Source organism: Ambystoma mexicanum, chromosome 10, assembly GCF_040938575.1.
Source record: "Ambystoma mexicanum isolate Mex_15411 chromosome 10, UKY_AmexF1_1, whole genome shotgun sequence".
Lineage (NCBI taxonomy): Eukaryota > Metazoa > Chordata > Amphibia > Caudata > Ambystomatidae > Ambystoma > Ambystoma mexicanum.
The window spans coordinates 419112738-419131927 of record NC_090932.1 but is presented as its reverse complement, the minus strand read 5'-3'; the positions used below and the strand labels follow the sequence as shown (position 1 = coordinate 419131927).

General features: G+C 44.1%; 1 protein-coding gene across 1 annotated transcript in view; it reads left to right on the top strand.

The window, feature by feature from the left end:
• SPHKAP (SPHK1 interactor, AKAP domain containing) overlaps window positions 1–19190 on the top strand; it is a 1600508-nt gene that overhangs the window by 1093344 nt on the left and 487974 nt on the right. Inside the window, exon 5 of the mRNA XM_069617984.1 lies at window positions 5718–5852. Within this exon, the coding sequence (XP_069474085.1) occupies window positions 5718–5852 (135 nt within the window). The remainder of the gene's footprint in view (window positions 1–5717; window positions 5853–19190) is intronic.

Genomic DNA, 19190 nt, shown 5'->3' with positions numbered 1-19190 from the left:
TTGGGCCTACTCATAGACCCATGCTGGCAGACACTACTCAAGCAAATAATCACAGCTGCTATTGCTCTGGTAGCAGATGTAGTTTGCAGTGTTATAATAAACAACTCTCTCTTCACAGGGGCTGTCCTGTTGGAATTCAAGACATGACACACCAAGTTATTCCTCATAAAATTGTACTGTTGCAGAAGCGATGCAGAAAACTAAATAGAAATACTGTACACAAACCCACCCTTGTAGAAATTACGGATGTTATATAAGAATATAGATAATGCAATAATGGGTGTGAATACAGAGGTGAAAAGACCATTTCTACGACCACAATGTTCTTTGTTAAAGGATATGTCTTGGGATGTGCAGGTTTGGTGTGTGCAATATGATGCTGCTTCCGATGGTTAGGGCTCAAAGATCCACCATGGTTGCTTAGACTGTTGATAACGATGAGTCGCAAAGATGCTTGCAGAATGAGTAGCGATTCGGCAGTGGCAAATGCAACAAAGGTTGTTGTAGTTGGAGCCAAGGCAATAACATACTCAGCTAACGTGGTGCAGTGGCGAACAGGTTTGAACTAATAGTTTGAGTTCTAAAAGTTTGATGAGTACCAATGGCAACTCCTGAGGGTCCTGCTGTTTTGAAATGTGGTCAACTCAGCTCAACGACAATTCCACCAGTTCATTGCAAGGAAGTGGTAGTCTGTTCCATACTACAGGAGAAACAAGCATTTACGTTTCACCCTAGTGCCACTTGCATGGACAGTCCAGCACCAACATGCCAAGCAATTCTCATTAGAACATGAGTGTCATCAGCAACCCTGGACGCATGATTCTGCTATGCTGAGATTCATCACTGAGAGTCAGCTGTGAAGCAGAATCTCTCTAGGCACAACGAGCAAGAGGTCCACGTCTGTGTTATTTATTTATTTATTTATATATGCATATAAATATATATATATATACATATATATATTTACAGGAGCAACAATGCTCTTTTGTCTACAAAAGAATGTACAATATATAAGAAATCAGATTTAATGGGAAGCAGTGAGCTTCTTAAAATGGGGTGAGTTTGAGGGACATTCTGACCAGGTTGTGGATGGGAGTAAATGGAACAGTCACATGGGACAATACATGAGTAGACATACATAGATTAAGGACAATGAACGTTGAGTATTTTTAAGTGCAGTTAGGCAGTATGGCCAGCTGTGCTCAGGATGTGGCCATGATGGGTGAAGTGCTAGAGTAGAGGCAGAGGAAGTGAGGGACAGAGGCAGGTTAGAGGCAACGGAAACATGTTAGATAGCATACATGAGAGGGATAGGTTAAGAGGGAAACTCAGAGGCGAGGAGGTAAGCGTTTAGTTTGAACAAGTCAGTGTGGCCTGTTTCTCAGATGTCTGGGGGAAGAGAATTCCATGCAAGTGGAGCGAGAAGAGAGAAAGAGCAGAAACGAGAGGAAGCATAGGGAGGGTGAGGAGCCACAAGGGTAGTCGAGGAGGCAGAGCAGAGATTACAAGAAGGCTGGTAGAGTTGAATAGAGGAGGACAGATGAGGTGCCTTAAAGTGGATAGATTTGTGAATCAGGAAAAGACATTTAAATCTGGCCCTGTTTTACATCGTCAGTCATCCAGCCTGGGACAGTACGAGGAAGTAGGTGTGAAGTGAGGGAGTTCAACGAGAGTCCTGGTGATGTTAATGATCTTTTTGAGCAGACAGAAAGCATAGTTGGGGGAAACCAAATCAGATGCTGGCACAGTAGTCCAATTTAGAGAACACAAGAGTGGCTAAAAGATGCTTGGTGGTGTTGAAAGGAAGGAGGTGCATGATTTTCCAAATATTTTGGAGGTTGAAGGCAAGACCCAGGATGAAAGTTAGCCAGTAGGTTCAGGGCAGACCCTTGCTTTTTTAGGAGAGGGATGACCTTGGATGTTTTGAAAACAGATGGAAAGCATGCAGAGTCAGAGGACAGGTTGAAGAGTTCAGTGAGGTGAGAGGCCACTAACGGGGGAGTAGGCTTAACTAGCTGAGGAACAAGAGGGTCTGATGTGGCTCAGGAGGGGTTAGCCTTCATCAGTAGAGATTGCACGTTGTCAGTATTAGTGTGACTAATGTGGGAGATCGAGGCAGAGGATGATGGTAGAGTAGTCAGAGTGTAAAATGTAGGTAAGGGAGTGTGAGAAAGGACAGGAGGGAGTGATTATTTTTGTACATTTTTCAGCAAAGTATTCAGGTAGGTCATTAGCTCTGAGAGTGTAGTTGAAAGTCATAGACTTAGGTGGTATGAGGAGGGGGTTTAGGGTGCCCTGTAGCCGACGAGGATGGTTGGAGTCAGAGTCAATGAGGGTTAATTCGAATTCCCTTTTCGCTCTATCAAGAGTGCAATTGAGAGAGTTCAGAGCAGAGAGTTAGAGATGCAGGTCCTCATACGAGTGGATACGTCTCCATTTACGCAGCAGCCAATGCATTTCTGTGCAGTAGGAGTGTATTAATGGGGTGGCCCAATGCTAAGAATGCTGAGACTAACGGGTGAAAGTAAGCAGTGGGAAGTGAGAGGAGAATGAGGCATGTAGTTGGGCTTGGAAGCTGGAGAAGGCAGTGTTGGTGGAAGAGGCATTGGGAATGAAGGAGGAGAGTGAGAAGGGTAGATCTGAGAGAAAGGGGGAATGGCAGAAGGTGTAAGTTTCCTTTTAGTAATAGGTGAAGCAAGTGGTGAGGACAGGTCAGAGGGTGGAAAGGAGATGGTGATGCAACGAATTGAGTGATCAGATATGGATGGTGTATCAGTAGTATTAGTGGCTGAGAGGGAGGTGGAGATGAGTAAGAGATCCAAAGAGTTACCCCCTGTGTAGATAGGCAGGTTATGGATAGAGTGGGGAGCATGGTCACTAAGAAAACATGGAAGCTCAGATTTCTGAGAAGTGGTTGGAGAGGGAAGGTGAAAGTCGCCTAAGAGAATGAGGTGATGTTCAGCCGAAAGAAAATCAAGGAGGTGCCCAAGGGCATCAAAGAATGGACCAGTGGGACCATGAGGACGATATGTGGAAATGATGTGAACCGAGTAAGGCAGAGCAATTGTAGAGATGTTAAATTCAAAAGAGGTCAGAGAGGACGTGGCATTTGAGATTTGCAAGGCATTGAGTTGGTAAGAGAGTAGGTGTTAGACGCTGCCACCTTTGCCAGTCAGTCGAGGAGAGTGAATGAAGGATAGTTTGGAGTCATGTAGAGCTGCCAGTGGCAGATGGAGAAACACAGGTTTCAGTGATAGCAAGAAGGTCTAGGGGAGGAAATCCGGAGTGAATGTAGTCAGAGATAAAGGGAGTTTTGATACATACATACTGAGCATTCCAGAGTGCAATGTTCACTTGATAAGGTAAGAAAGAGTATAGAAGTTGAGTGTCAGAGGAAGAGAGACAAGGTATTATTACCCTTACTAGAATATAGAAAAAGCACAAGAATAACAAAAATAATAACAGCGTGAGGGAGTCTCTGAGAGAAAAAAAACAAGGCCAAATAACTGGTTCTATGGGGTGGTGCCCAGTCAAAGGGTTCTCACATGTTTTATATTAAGATATTCACGGTTTCTTTGCAAAAGTCTTTATAACCGTCCTTTAGACAACTGCGGTGTCAGTATGTAAAATGCATTGACAAAAATACAGTGGTTAGCATTTAGAATTTGCAAACCCATTCATTCGACTGCTGCCAGATATGTTGACTGTAAAGCTGAGAGTGTAATAGTCCAATTCCGATCACTGCAATTAATGCAGCTGAGTGATGAGATGGCGGGAAATGTTTAAGAGTCAATTCATAAAAGTCCCAGGTTGTGGTGATTCCACCACGTATAAAGTATAGTTAGTCGTGTGGGCAATCGTCAATATGTCGGGATTTCATTAACATTTCCTTCTGGCTAGTACATGGTTTACACATGTTGGAGAAAAATTGTGCAGATACATGGAAGTCACATACATTTCACACAACTGCAGTGTACTAAGAGTGTATCCCTTGCACATGCACACTTTAGTATCACGTTACCTAAAAGCTGCATATTTTTTCTTATGTAAAGGACATTGCATTCGCGTGTGGGAGCGTTTTCAAGGCAGCGTGATCCTGATTTACACCCAATCAGAGCTTTGTAAATCTCGCCCATGTTGCCACATGCCTCATTTACCTTTAAGTTTTTGTTTCACTTTCCCTTGTCCCCCTGCTGCCTGTTGTGTGCTTCAGGCTAGGTGTCGAAAGACATATTCATAGAAACAAGTTCGACCTGAAGACTCTCAAGGGTAGCTATTTTCCACTAAGCAATCTCTGTTCTGGAACTTTCACCCGATAGACAATAAAAAATGCTTTCATTAAGTTGAGACTTTCCTTCCATATCCTAACATACTTCCGCAGGGCATTGCATGTGTTCCCACATTTAGCATTTTTACCCAGTGCTAAGTGTTAATGTTTCTGGAATGCACCCAGAGCCCTCTTCCTTCTCCTCTCTGGAAGTCTAAGAACCTCAGGGTCAGCTTCGACTGCACACTCTCCTTCTATCCCCAAACTAACAGCTACACTTCATCAGAGCTATTCTTCCCTTCCTCACTTTCCCCCAGAAGCTCACTGTCTCCAGAACTCTGTTTCTCTCTAGGCTGGACTACTGAAACAGCCTCTTTTTAAATCTTCCTGCCTCTGCTCTCCATCGTCTAGAACTCATCCAGAACAGGACTGCAAGATTTATCCTTGGCCTCAAGCCCAGGGACTGTATCTCTCCAGCTCTGATATCCCTTCACTGGCTCCCAGTGGCGGCAAGGATCAAGTTCAAGACCCTTTGCATCACCTGCCTGTTTCATAAACTGGTCACCTGGTCACCCTCTGAATCCGGGCCCAGGTCCCTGCCTGTCCAGGTGCAATCCTGCACTGCCTCTTGGCTCCCCTGCACTTGTGGTCTGTACCTGTACCCCTACAGTCCCCTCCTTTGCACTAATTTGCCGCTCGCTGGCTGCACTTATGAGTACCTGCACTTGCCACCCGTTGGCTGCACTCTTGTTTTTCTAGTTTGTCCTGCACTTCTCCACCCTGACCCAACCCTCAGCACTTTTCCCCTCCCCCTAACCTACTATTGCGCGATCTGAATAACACAAGGCCTAGTAAGATTGTTGGTTTATCCTCCTTTTTTGTTTCCCCCTCCTTGTCTTGTCACACCTAAAAACACTTGTGTACAGACACGTTATAAATGCCATATCATATCATAGCATGTGTGCGCAAATTCACCTGTCTGTGTGTAAAACCTTCTCATGACTAAAGACGACACAATATAAACTTTCTGGTGTGACGAAAGAGCTAACGGTGAAAGACATTAGTGTATTATTATTACCGTATCAAAAATTGCTTCTTTCTAAGCGATGAGTGCATATCTAGTTTTCCGTCAGCATCCCTCAGTATATGTGTACCTGAAAAACGTAATATTTTCATCTTCTGCTCTATGCGTGAGGTTCTCCGGCAAACACGACGTCCCTGAGTTTTGCACGCCAAAGGGCAGGTGCAGGGCGCGTGGGACGGAAGCCGGTACTTTTGAAGGCATGGCGCCCTGGCCTCCCTCGCGCGCGCATGACTCACTCCCGCTTGAAGGCCGAGAGGCTTGCTCTTTGAAGCTGTTTATGGAGTGTGGGGTCGAGGCAGCGGCGCTCTGAAGTCAGGGCCTCGGCACCGCGCGAGCTCATGCAGGCTGTTCCTTCTCATCCCGCAGAAACTGATCTCCGTCTCGCCGGATCTCCCAAAGCTCATGAGCTGCATGAACGTCCAGCAGCCGAAAGAAAATGAAATAGTCTTGCTGAGCGGATTATCGGCGGGAAACCTGCAGGCGGGTTTGGAAGTCCCCCAGGTAGGACATGCACGTTAATCCTCTGCTTTGGAGGGTACCCGGGCCCTTGTAGATAACATTGAAACGCACGGATTGAAAGTACTTACTATGAATGTAATGGCAAGGGTATTGCTGCAAACGGAACGATGTCTCTTTCTAAAACGCGAAATGTGACCGATTATCAAAGACACTTTTCTGCTGCCAGCAGATTCCATGCACTGCATGCAACCCAAGGGAAAAGTGCAAAGTGCTGTTAACGTTTGCTTCCTTTCCTATTAACGTTGGATTCGTTTCCCACATCTTAATGACCCACGTGTGGCTTTGTTCACAATTTGAATGGTAGGCGTTCAAGGTCAGAGTGTACTGAGCTATGCATACATTTTAGTGAAACAGTAATCATACTCCACGAAATGAAACTTAAACCATCCCCAATGACTCGCCTAAGAAGCTCACATGGACTATTACAACCACTGGTAGTCTACCATAATGGGCGAGGGAGCACCAACCCACCAGTGACCGCACCCATTATGGAGGAGATAGGCCAGTGAAGAAACGGAGCGCAGCCTCTGCTCATTTCTGGCCTGGCTTTTTGTCCGTTTGTGTTCCCCAGCGTGCATGTTCAATGGGCCATGCAAGGCTGGGGGAGTTTTGCTTCCCTAGCCTTGCATGGCCCATTGGGGATTCAGGCTGGGGATCTGCAACTCTGAATGTGTGTCGAGTGTTTCCCGCTCCTCCACGCACAGTCAGACAGTCTGCAGCGTTGACATGGAAGCACTCCGGATCCTCAGTGCATGTGCAGGAAGCAGGAAGTGATCTTTGCTTTCAAGTTCTTATTTGTGATCATGGGAGCTGGAGGGCTTCAATGTTTAATGGTACGATTGGCGCTCATCAAGGAGCAGTGTCCAGCTGGGGCTGAAGATAAGAAATATTGGTATTATGTATGCTTGAGTGTGTGAATTAATGAGTGAGCGTATGATGCATGAGAGTGTGTTGGATGTGCGTATGAATTAGTGAGTTTATGGTGTATCGGTGCCAGCAGACGAGTGAAATCTTTGTGAATGAACAAGTGACTTTTGCATGGATGTGTGTAGTCAGTATTTTGGTACAGTCAGTCTAGTCTATTCTTTCTGTGGCATGACATATTTATTGGGGTATCTTTGATGAAGCAAAAATTATAAGTGTTATTACCTGGCTAGAATGGCTTTTTGGCACAGCCAGTATCGCAATTTCTTTCTGTGGCATGACATTTTGTACTGGGCATCTTTGATAAAGCAAGCATGATAATTGTTATTAGCTGGCAAAATGGCATTTTGGTGCAGCCAGTGTAGCTAATTCTTTAGCATGGCATGTTATACTGAGCATCTATAATAAAGGAAGTATGATAAATGTAATTACGAGTCTAGACTGTCATTTAGGTGCAGCCACTCCAGCTATTTCTTTGGTATGGCATTTATTTCTGGGCATCATTGATAAAGCAAGCAAGATGTTTTACTACGTGGCTAGAATGGCATTTTGGTGCAGCCAGTCTAGCTATTTCCTACTTTGACATGGCTTTACTTTCTGGGCATCTATGATTAAGCTAGCATGATGTGATATTACATGGTTAGACTGGCATTTTGGTGCAGCAGCTTGTACATGTTTTCATATTGTGGCATGGCATTTGTAATGGCAAAGGCAACTGGTGTATGCTCTTTCATGGGGGTACTGCCCAATATTGGCAGAACCAGCATGGACATCTTTCCTTGTAGTATTATTACTGACATTTTGCGCTAAGAAACATGAGTATGTTTATATATGTTAGTACTGGCATGCATTGGTGCAGCCAGCATGTAAATGTATGGGCGCAGCCAGCGTGAAAAACCTATTTTCTTTCATACTGGCATATATTGTGGGCAAAGGCATCATGAAAATGCATTGGAAAATGCTACATTGCACTGATGGTGTTGTGCATTTATTAGATATTTTTTCATGAGTTTCCCTACAAAACCAGGCACAATTTTAACCAATCTTTCAAAAAATGTTCTGGTTGGGAATACCTCCTGCACCACCCATGGTTGGTCGCTATGCTCGGTCGCTCTGACGTATTTATGAGAAATATTTACGTCCCTCTGTAATATAATGGTATGCGCTGGGTTTTTGGAACCGGACTAAAACATGTGCACTCACCCTGCTACAAGTGCAACTCTCGTGGAACAGCAATGAGCTCATACTAATGAGATAACAATTCACGTATATAAACTTGCCATTTATTTAGCACTTCATTGATAACACAGCAATTTGGCATAAATTGGAAAAATGCAAGTTATAGGTTACAGATCACATAGAGCACAGTCTTACGTTCCTTTGGATGTACATACACACTGCCCAATGCCATAGACCTGTTCAGTTTAAGCACTGGTATATCTCCCTCATCTCTCTGGTCAGCCCCCAAGTGAGATGTGGCAAACAGGAACAGCCACTTGGAGCTATCAAGCCAGGGCACTTGCATGTGCTTGGTGTATATCTACTGGAGAATCTCTCCTTTGCCCATGTGAGTTCCCACTTTTATCAGGTGTGCCTGTCACTCAATGTGATGAATGCACTTCTAGAATATTCAGTGAAAAAAACATTCTTTTTGCTGGAACTAGTCCCCTCTCTCGCTCCTTCCCTGCTGCAGGGCTCGGAAGTGCTTCACTGGAATGTTTATTTATCAATGTCCAAGATGAGTCTGTACTCACTATACCGGTCAGTATCACTTTACCAAACAGCGTGGTGTATTGCTTCGCAAAAAGTATAGTGTTTGAGGAAAGCTAAACCCAGCACACTGACTGCTCATGCAGGCTTCTCAGAATAAAGAAAGAAACCCTTAGTGAGCATTTTATTTATTTATTTATTTATTTATTTATTTGTTTATTTATTTATTATATAAAGCGCGCCTAACACTCAGGCATCTGGGCACTTGACTTAAGAATATGGTTACATGTGAGATACTTGGTTATATTTGGTTGTACAGCAGCAATGAAAGGAACAATTGTACACGAACATCGGGTGTTTGAGATTAGAGAAACAGGCAGTAAGGTATGGCATACTTGGATAGACAGTACAGTTACACATGAGTCGAACAGGGCAGGTGCATAGATTAGTTAAGCAGAGTCAGTCTAGTTAGTAGTCAGTCAGAGGTGAGGGGAGGTTTAGTGCTCCTTAAAAGGAGCTAAGTTGATTCTTCGTGTCCTGGGTAAAAAGACATGTTTTTAGATTTTTTCGGAAAGACCATAGAGATGGGTCTGTCCTCATTTCCGTGGGCATGGCATTCCAATAATTTGCTGTGAGAACAGGGAAACTAGATCCATCTGCTTTCTGTCTTTTATATCTGGGTAGGTTCAGAAGCCCTATGTAAACTGAGTGGGTTGGTCTGGCTGAGTGAGTTTTGGAGATCAAGTTTGAAAGGTAGCGAGGAGCGATGTTAGCTAGACATTTGTGGGTGAGAAAAAGTACTTTGAATTTAATGTGGTCTCTAACTGGTAACCAGTTGATGTTTCTTCTAGTTGTGGATATAAAGGCTGCCGTATGGATATTGAGTGCCACTCTAATAGCGTTGTTTTGAACAGTTTGGAGCTTCTTTATGTTTTTAGTAGTGGTACCTGCAAAGATGGCATTGCAATAGTCTATCCTAGAGAAGATTAGGGCTCTAGCTAACGTGATACGGTTATCCACTGCGAGGTAGTGTCTACAAGCAGTGATGAGTTTGGCAGTGTACATTGAGGCTGAGGTTATAGCCTTTACTTGTCAGGAGAGAGTAAGTGAGGAGTCAAGGTATACCCCTAGAGTCTTGACTTTGGATACCTTCATATTGTTTCCGTCTATGTCAAAGGTTTGGTAGGATGGTGGGGGGTGCTTGAGTTTCGCTGGGCTGCCTGTGATCAAGATCTCTGTTTTATCATTGTCAAGACAGAGTTTGTTTTGGGCCATTCAGGCTTGAATTGTGAGGTAAATAGCATTGAGAGATGTTCGGTCTATGTTGTGGTCCCCTGTGATTGCTAGAAGTATTTGGGTGTCGTCAGCATAATTTGTATATGTGACACCTAAATTGTCAAGTTTGTCAAAGAGTTGTTTAGTGAATACGTTGTACATAGTGGGGGATATGCATGATCCCTGAGGCACTCCGCAGGTGACCGGAGTGGGGCGTGCAGCCGCTGAGGCTGAGAAGACTCACATGGATCGATTCGAGAGGAATGATTCAATCCAGCTGATGGCGTTGTCGGAGAAGTGGGCGTCACTGGCTAGATGGCAGCATAAGATGCTGTGATTTACTAAATCAAATGCCGCTGAGAGGTCCAGTAAGAGTAAGATGACTAGGTGGCCTCTGTCTCTTATCTGGTCCATTTCGATTTTTAAGTCAACGAAGGCAGTTTCTGTGCCATGGCCTGGGCGGAAACTTGATTGGCGGAGGCTAAGAAGGTTGTGTGTTCCTAGGTATTTTTGAATTTGTAGATAGGGAACTATATGTAGTATTTTTTAGAAGAAATTGCACAGTTGTAATTGGCCTGTAATTTGTAGGCACATTTGGGTCAAGTGAAGATATTTTCAGTAGGGGGGAGTACCCATGCTTCCTTCAGGTTATATGGTACTTGGTTGGAAGAGAAAGAGTTATTTATCAGAGAAGTGATGTAAGGAGCCAGATTGTCTGTGCACTCTTTGATAAAGTGTAGATGGACAGATGTACCCTTGACATATCGAAGGTTTGAGGCCTTTCATGATTTTGACCATCTCCTTTGCAGTGATAGGTGAGAATTCAAACTTAGGGAAGGGTTTAGGGGGCTTATGTTCCGCAGTAGGTTGAAGCGGGGTGGGAAGTAACCATTTCTTTTGGTTGATTTTAAGCTGGAGGGTAGACATTTTTTCCGTAAGTGCCTTTTGTATATTTTCAGACCAGGCTTGGTCTTTGATACAAAGATCTGGTGTCTGTAAAGGTGTTTCTAGTTCGTGTAGGACTGAGAAGAGCTTTTTATTGTCGGAGTTGGCATTCTCAATATGTAGGTTATAAGTGTCACCTTTTGCTTGTATTCAGAGTCTAATTTAGCGAATTGTTGTTTATTATTGTCAGAGGGTGGGTTTTTTTCCAGTTGCTTTCTGCATTTCTTTCATTGTTTCTTAGGTTGTTAAGTTCCGAAGTGAGCCATTGGTTGATATGGGATTTAGATTTGGCTTTACAATTGCCCAGGGGTGCCACTTTATTAATCACTGCCTCCATAGTCTGATTCATACATGCTTGTGCGTTCTGCTAATAAATATATAAGCGCTACACTGTTAGGTTGCAAGCACTCATTGCACACCTCTATAAGCTATTAATCCCATCCTGCCTTGGCAAGCTGTGCCCTTATGTACAATGCAGTTAGCTCAGCAGGTTTTGCACTTCCACAAACCTTAATCATATACTAAAACCCCAAATTAGAAATTAACCAGCTACCACTGCTTACAACACATTCAATCTCTGCCTCTTCAAGCTAAACATAAAGCCATTTGCTATGGCTGAGCCAGAACTCTGTGCATGTGGCTCTGCTGTGGTTTGCTTCCTATGAATGAGGAAAGCCTGTCTCTTAACGTTGTGGAGCATCTTTGGTGAGTAACGTCTCCTAACACAGATAAGTGACCTGGGGTGGTTGACACCTGATTGGTTTAGGCTGGATATCCCCCAGCAATCTGACTGTGCATAACTAGAGATATCTTGAGCCATTCTACAGATTACCCAAACATAAATCTCTTGGAAGGTGCTGGACAGATGAGACATCCCAGAGAAGCCTTGTTGCTGGATATGCCACTGACCACTTATATTCCTGAGTGTGAAACTCTGCTTCTCCATCCAAAGACGTCTACTTTAAGCTCTTCATTCTCGTGATCCACCAGGGACAGCTGTATCCTTTAGTCCTGCAGTGATGGGTGCTATCCTGGAAGCTTTCATGATCTGTGTTATTCTCTGACCTCAGGTGGGAGTCCCTGCTGAATGCTGAACCCATGTTGGTTTTTTGATGCCCCCAAAAAAGCACCTCCTTCATCGTGGGACATCCCAACTTAGACCTCTGAAGGGTCTCCTCTGCTGGGCTTCTGCATCCATCACAAAGTCATGTGTCCTCATAACAGCACCCAGTGACCTGTTTGTTGCTACTGATGAGCCATCCATTTTGTGGTCACCTGAAAGGGGTCATGTAACATCGTAGCCATTGTTTCCTTTGCATAGCCACCCCAAGGGGCTCTGCTTCCAGATACTGGAACAGGAACTGCTACTTTGACCAAAACTAAAACCCAACGCCCAATTGGACCTCTCTACCCATGACCCCAGGGCATCTTTGACCCCTTCATTTCCCCTTGCAACTTCTCACTTCCAATCTGTAACTGGTGCTTGTCTCTATGAACTTGGGTCTAACTGCCATCCTTCTTCAGTGCCCCATTAACAGCATCATTCTCTGCAGCAGGTCTGGCTCTGTGTCGGTAAATTTGTGATTTTAGGCAAGAGAACCATATTTGGGTCATCCTCGATTGCCATGTATTACGTGGAAACTGTGCTAAAAGGTAGACCAATCAAACTGGGTTGAGAATGAGTGGGTGCGTGTTGGATTCGGACGATATTGCCGCTTTATACATAGGTGATAGATTTTAGGAGAGTTCCTATGTCCTGTTGATTCATTGAACGTTGAGAGATGTAGTCCACTCGTTATAGATTTGTGCCATTAGGTCTTTATTATCACTGTGGGCGCTGACATGTGTTTCGACCATGCAAGGGTCTTCATCAAGGCAATTGTGATTATTCCTGAGTGATCACGACGAGAACCAGATATTACTGAGGCACTACACCTTTAAGAAGCACTATTCAGTGCATCCATCCACCACTGGCAACAACCCACATCAACCCAATGTCCAGGAATAATCATATTTGCCTTGATAAAGACCCTTGAGTGGTCGGAAAAAAGGTGTCAGCACCCACAGTGATAATAAAGACCTAATGGTATAAATCTATAAAGAGTGCACTACATCTCTCAACGTGCAATGATTCAACAGAACATAGGAATTCTCCTAAAATCTATCACCTATATAAAAAGCACCAATATCGTAGGAATCCATCACACACCCACTTATCCCTTGCTTGGGGCACAAGAGCACTGCCCTAACAGATTAGTCCTAACAGATTCTTGCAGCCGGCGGCTTAAACATCACACACAGATAAGGATGAGTTTGTCATGGTAGCCACATGTTCCTGGTGCTCTCACCCTTTGTCTGGGTTGAGAATGACTTTCTTTCCCAAAACAACTGTTTGTATCAGTAGGCTCTGAAAGTGCAGGGAAACATAGGGCCTCATTACACGGTAGGCGGTAAGGGTTTACCGGTACCGGTATTTTACCGGTACCGGTAAATCCTTACCGCCTTACTACGAGGTCCCTTTGTGGGTTGGGGAATTTAACGCCTGCTTTTTGCAGGCGTTAAAAACCAACCCGCAAAGGGACCCAGGGAGCTAATTAAGGTAAAGCAATTTGCGGTGCCGTAATTAGCGCCTTCCCCATTCCCATTATGCCCTATGGAGCAAAAATGGGAATGGGGAAGGGCAATGGTGGAAGGGGGAATTACCGCCCCTCCAACCTTGGAATGGGGCGGTAATTCCCCTTTCCACCAAGGCGGTGCCGGTATTTTACCGGCGTGAACCATGGCGCTAATTGTGCCATGGTTCACCGCCTACCGTGTAATGAGGCCCATAGTGTGCTACACTGTAGTCAATGAATATTACAAACTGTGCAGTATGTTTCAAAGCAGGAAAACAACACCTGCTTTGGCAGATATGGCCAGGTATTATTATTTGTTATGGCATGTAACAGGGAAAGAACATGAGGAAAGGGAATGAACATTAGAATGTGTTTCTATGGGTGAAGTCTGTCTTGTTTCATAGAGAAGGTATTTTGAATTTGATAGGATATGCCTTATTACTTTGCTAGACTGTTTAAAAATTGGTGACAAGGCAGGCGCTCTGTTGCCAGTCAAATTTTCCTGCATTAGCTTCTCCTCCAAACGCACGTTTTCATGACTCCATCAATCTTCGGGGAGGCTGTGTTTCTTTGTTTTTTCAGGCGTGTCTTCATTTCCTTTTCAGGTGTGGCAAGTTAATTGAATCTAAGGATTCTGGTACTTGTATTTTTCGCACTTAATATTTCTTGCAGGTGGCTGGAAACAACTCCCTCCATAGCACAAATCTTCCCCTTGATGGGGGGAGAGGGAAAGCCATGGTTGTGGCTCTCCATTGTAAGGCATGATAGACTGGTTAGACATTGTAAGAAAAAAAAAGCTAGCAAAATGGCCTACATTTCTAATTATAAGTCAAATGCCAAAATGGGAAGAACCTAACATTTACTGTTTCTTTTAGCCCAGAGAAGTGTATTGCCGGCCAACTGCAATGTTTCTTTAACAAGTCCCACATGTGACTAACTTACTGCTGGTCTGCATGAGCACATGGAAGAATAGTGACTAACCGCCTCTTCAACACTACTGAACTATAATCCCAATAATAAAAGTGGAACAACGGCCAAGATAAATGGTTTACAGCCTTTGCCCCTTTGGGTAGCACAGGCCGAGGGCAAGCTCTTTTCTCCAGAAGGAATGTGAGCAAGAAACACCCAAAACAGTAATAGTACTGATGTAACAAAATAAAGGAAATGTCCAATCAAGGTTTTATACAAATACAAACTTCAATAAAATAAAAAATACACACAACTAATAAAATACTAATAACCCAACCCTGTAAGGGAAAACACAGAGAATGCATACTTTGGAACAAAGGGGCACTCATGGTTTGAGGATAGAGGCAGATAGTCAATAATTTCAACTGCAAATATCCAATGTCAATGAAGAATTATTTTAAACGGTCTTTAAATGGACCATGCGCCCTTTAAGACAGGGCAGGGGCCCAGGACCCCTTAAAATATGTGTTAGTCTTGTTCTTGAGGCTCAAAAGCCCCCAGCTTGGCTTCTAAGCGCTTTTTGAAGTGGTTATTTGCATCAGGTCGCTGAACTGGGTGACTGCATCCAACACCTGTCTCAATAAATACCATAATAATAATAATACCATAATAATAATGGTGCTGTTCCAGAAGCAGTAATGGCAAGTGGCATGAAGAAGTTCCGACAGGCAGGCGATGTCCGGGTCGGAGTAGCTCACAAGGAGTTTGAGGTGAGAACCAGGTCCTAGGAGTGTTCCTTGACATCTAGGTTGCTGTGATACTCTGTGCAGCATCTCAAGGGGAAGGTGAAACCTTTGTTATGACCTTCGAGTCCAGGAATGTTGCCAAAGAGCTCCTACAGAAATCTGACACCTCCAGAGAGCATGAGCCTGGTTCATTTTTTCAGTCAGCAGAGGATCTTGTCCGCACAGCCTGCACTCCAATGGCTCCACGGTGATGGTTGGGCAAAGAAGCTTGCCTCCTTCTTGGAAATCTACATTTTCTCTTATGTGGCAGTGTGCTTTGGAGCAGACTATACCATTCATAGAGTACCAGGTACATCTTTATTTTTCAATAGTCCAAGGCTGAAATAACTAAGGGGATGGTAGAGACCCCTCCTTTAGATAGGCAAAGGATCACAGTGGATTAGTCCCCTTCTAGCCTTCTGACTGCTGCGTAGTCAAGTGATATTCAGAATGCTTTGTCTGCAGTAAATGTGTAGATAGGACAGGAAGATCGAGAGCCCTAAGACAACCCAAGATTGTGGGGACGCTCTGTGGACTGAAGGTCTTTCCTGGGCTGCTCTAACTTTGTCCCCTTCCTCTGTCTGCCTACATCAAAAGGTCTGGTGCGACTCTGCTCTGCCTAGTAGAAGCCTGTCAATTTTAGCACAGGAACTCTCTGTGCCCCTCGGGCAGTGCATGTTTTCTGACAAGGTGGCAACCATTTCCGCAGAAGAGAAAAGGATTCTGCTGGGTCAATCTCAAATGGTTTATATGGGGCGAAATTCAGCCCCAGTCAATGAACAGCCAGGAGCCATTGACCAGGAAGGTCAGAAGTAATCCAAGGTGTTAATACAATGACACCAAATGGTTTTGACCAGCATAATCATGAACCCCTAAAGACAATTATGTCATAGCCAGACATTGCATACATCTTGATTTTTGATGTGGCACCAAATCTTGGGCTCATAAATATGATTTAAAAACTGCCTGTTCACTTTCAAAGGCATTTCTGCTTTTAGTTCTCTTTATTATTTTTTTGAAGCCAATGTGAACATTAGAATAATTTGAGTTCTAATCATGCCAGATAGAAATATTTTGGAGAGCATCTTTATGGGGTAAAAGAAGACTTCTACCACTGGTAACGCAGATTTTCCAACCAAAATCGTGTTTATACTTTTTAGTGAACTAACCTGCCTGAAACTTTCTAAAAGTGAAGCCACATTGCAGCTAACATGCTGTTGGCATGCCAATTACTCATGCCCAGCAGCAGGTATACAGGGATGTCGTATATGTGGATGTTGGCAAGATCAATGATTCTCTGAATGGCAGGGAGGCCGGCCCATCTGGATGCAAACTCACCAACACCAATTTTTAAAACACAGACCGATGTCTAAAAGTGAGACTGTTTAGCAGGTCTGACTTTCATGGCAGAATCCATTCCTAGTGATCCCAAAATTCAGAAATGTCTGGGAGATTTACCTACCAGTTAAACATTTGTTACACCAGGCTACAAGTAGGCTGGGTAGCATCAGAACGTCTGCACGAAAAGAGAAGTTATAGAGGGGCACTGTGAACGTTTTCGCACAATTTTGGCTATGGAGGGGAAGTCTCCCTTGAGAATGGAATGATAATTGATGTGAAATCCTATGTGCAGCAAGGAGTAGGTGTTACTGAACTGTGGCATTGGAGATCTTGCTGCGTGAAAAATGCATTGTAGACAGACATGCGTAAGCCATATGATCTCCGATGGGAAAGAGTTGACCAAGTGGAGAATAGTAAATGATAAATAGACTAAGATATGAGATAGCATGGGAATTTGAAATTTGAAGGTCTTTTGAGGAGGGGAAGTCAGTGCCACATGAAACCCTGAATGGAAATGAAGATTAGTACCCGCCGTGGGTTTTCTATTCACTCACAAACAAACCGATTGGTTTGTTTGCCAGCCTTACCTGACGTCAAGCCCTTTGACGCTTTTGCTTGACCCTCGCGTCGCTTGTTTTTTTAATTTTCTGGCCACCATGGAAAGGGAGAAGGGACTACATGTAGTCCCTTCTCCCTCTTCCATGGCGACCAATTTTTTTGTTTAAATTTCTTTCAATGTACTTCAGTGGCCACCTTAGAAAGCCTTCAATGGCAGCCATTTTCTTTGTTTACTATGGCCACCAAGGAAAGAGAAAAGGGACTACACTTTCCTGTCCTCAGTGGCCATTTTTTTACTTTTTTCCCGGTGCGAAATGCGACGCGTCTCTCAGCCGAAAAAAAACAAAACACCATTAGTACCCAGGTCTAACGGGCTGGGGTACTAAAGGCAATGGGCCTCATTACGACCCTGGCGGAGTGGGTTTACGCCAGCGGTATTCGCGGCGGACCCGTCCGCCCTACTACGAGTTCCCGTAGCGCCATGGAGCGGTTTCCGCCTGGTTTTTCCGGGCGGAGAAATCCATGGCGCTACGGGACCTTGTTGTTAATTACGCCACCGTATTTTACGGTGGCGTAATTAACGCCTTCCCCACTCCCATTATGCCCTATGGGGCAAAAATGGGAATGGGGAAGGGTAAAATGGGGAATGGGGATTTACCGCCCTGCCAAGGTCGGAATGGGGCGGTAAATCCGCCAACCCCCATGGCGGTATCGGCAGCTTTCCGCCGTGCTCCATGGTGCATATTGCACCACGATTTCCGCCAGGGTCGTAATGAGGCCCAATAAGCCCTAAGACTGCGGGCCATTACCACATAAGGTAATGGCCCGCAGTCTCGGGGCTTATTGCCTAAGTATGAAAGTAATCTGGGAACAGGGAAAAAGGAAACGCTGCCATGATGGGATTATGCTGGGCCAGTATAATATAACAGGTGTGTCTGTGGAGCACATATCCACTCCCAAAGGGGTTACTTTGAACTGTAGATAGATAGCAGATGTTTATCGTTACCCAACTCAATGGTACTCGTTTTATCATCTATGGAAGGATGAAGGGCTGAGGGGAGCTGCAGGGATTTGTACCTGTAACCAGGATGTTGAAGATCGATCTCTGTTAGGGGCTGAACATGTGATGCTGCATTGTGCACTGAAGCATTGTTGACAGTATTAGTGCGCTACAAAAAAGAAAATACTGGGATTCGTATTGTATACACTTTCCGCAGGTGCAACACAATTGTTTACCCATATTCTACCAGCACAAGTGTCTTTTGCTACAAAGCATATTTATATCTGCCCATTTTTTGACCAATTTATATCAGGTGCAACATTTCACTTCACTGGTAAAAGGTGTATATTGTAATTGTTTCATTACATCCACTTGTTTGGCAGTAAAGGAATTACTGCTGTTTGTCCCGCACCCCTACATTGTATATTTGGAGTTACAATGGAGAATTTTCCTCCAGCAAAAAGCTGAGGGCGAATCTGGCACTTTACCACCCAAAATGGCTGGATTCACCCTTCAGTAATTCCGCAGTCAATACATTTGCCAACAAGCCCCATGAAGTCTTGTGAAGTTCAAAAATGGGGAATTACCACCACTTGTAATCCCGCGGTACCTCCACAGCACAAAGTGGCGGTAGCAGTATTCGATTTTGCCATTATTGCAACAGATTTACGGTTGAATTGCAGAAACACGTGATTAGGCCCCACGCTTGTTGCGACCAATTTATAATACACATTCTGACACGTATAAAACAGGTCAAAGTAGGCTCTAAAGGTGAACATTGACATCTTGGTCATGCACTGATGGAAGATATTGATGTTGCTGTGGATGACTTACCTGCCCTTTATTCTGCACTTTTTTCATAAGAACCCACTTTGAGGCAAATTAAATACATGTTGTTTGTGAATGGCAAAAATACAGGTTCTTCTAGACCAGAATAGAACCATCTACCATGTAAATGAGCGGGCTGATTAAGTGCAGCCTTCAATCCCTGGGGAACCAGCATCAGTCTTCCCGGGGCTCCGCGCATTCCCTTTTCATAGCCACATTAAGCATAGTCAGGGTCGGACTGGGCCATACAATTGTCTCGGGCAGCAATTAAAAAAGTGACCCATAGTTGTAAATGGCAATTCATTCCTTTTGGGACACTGTTTGAATAGTACCCAAGAGGGATTTTTTTGATAAAATGGGATGAAAATTGTGCATTTTAAAGAATATTTATTCAGCAACACTGGTCAAAACGGTTGTCCGCATAGTTAAG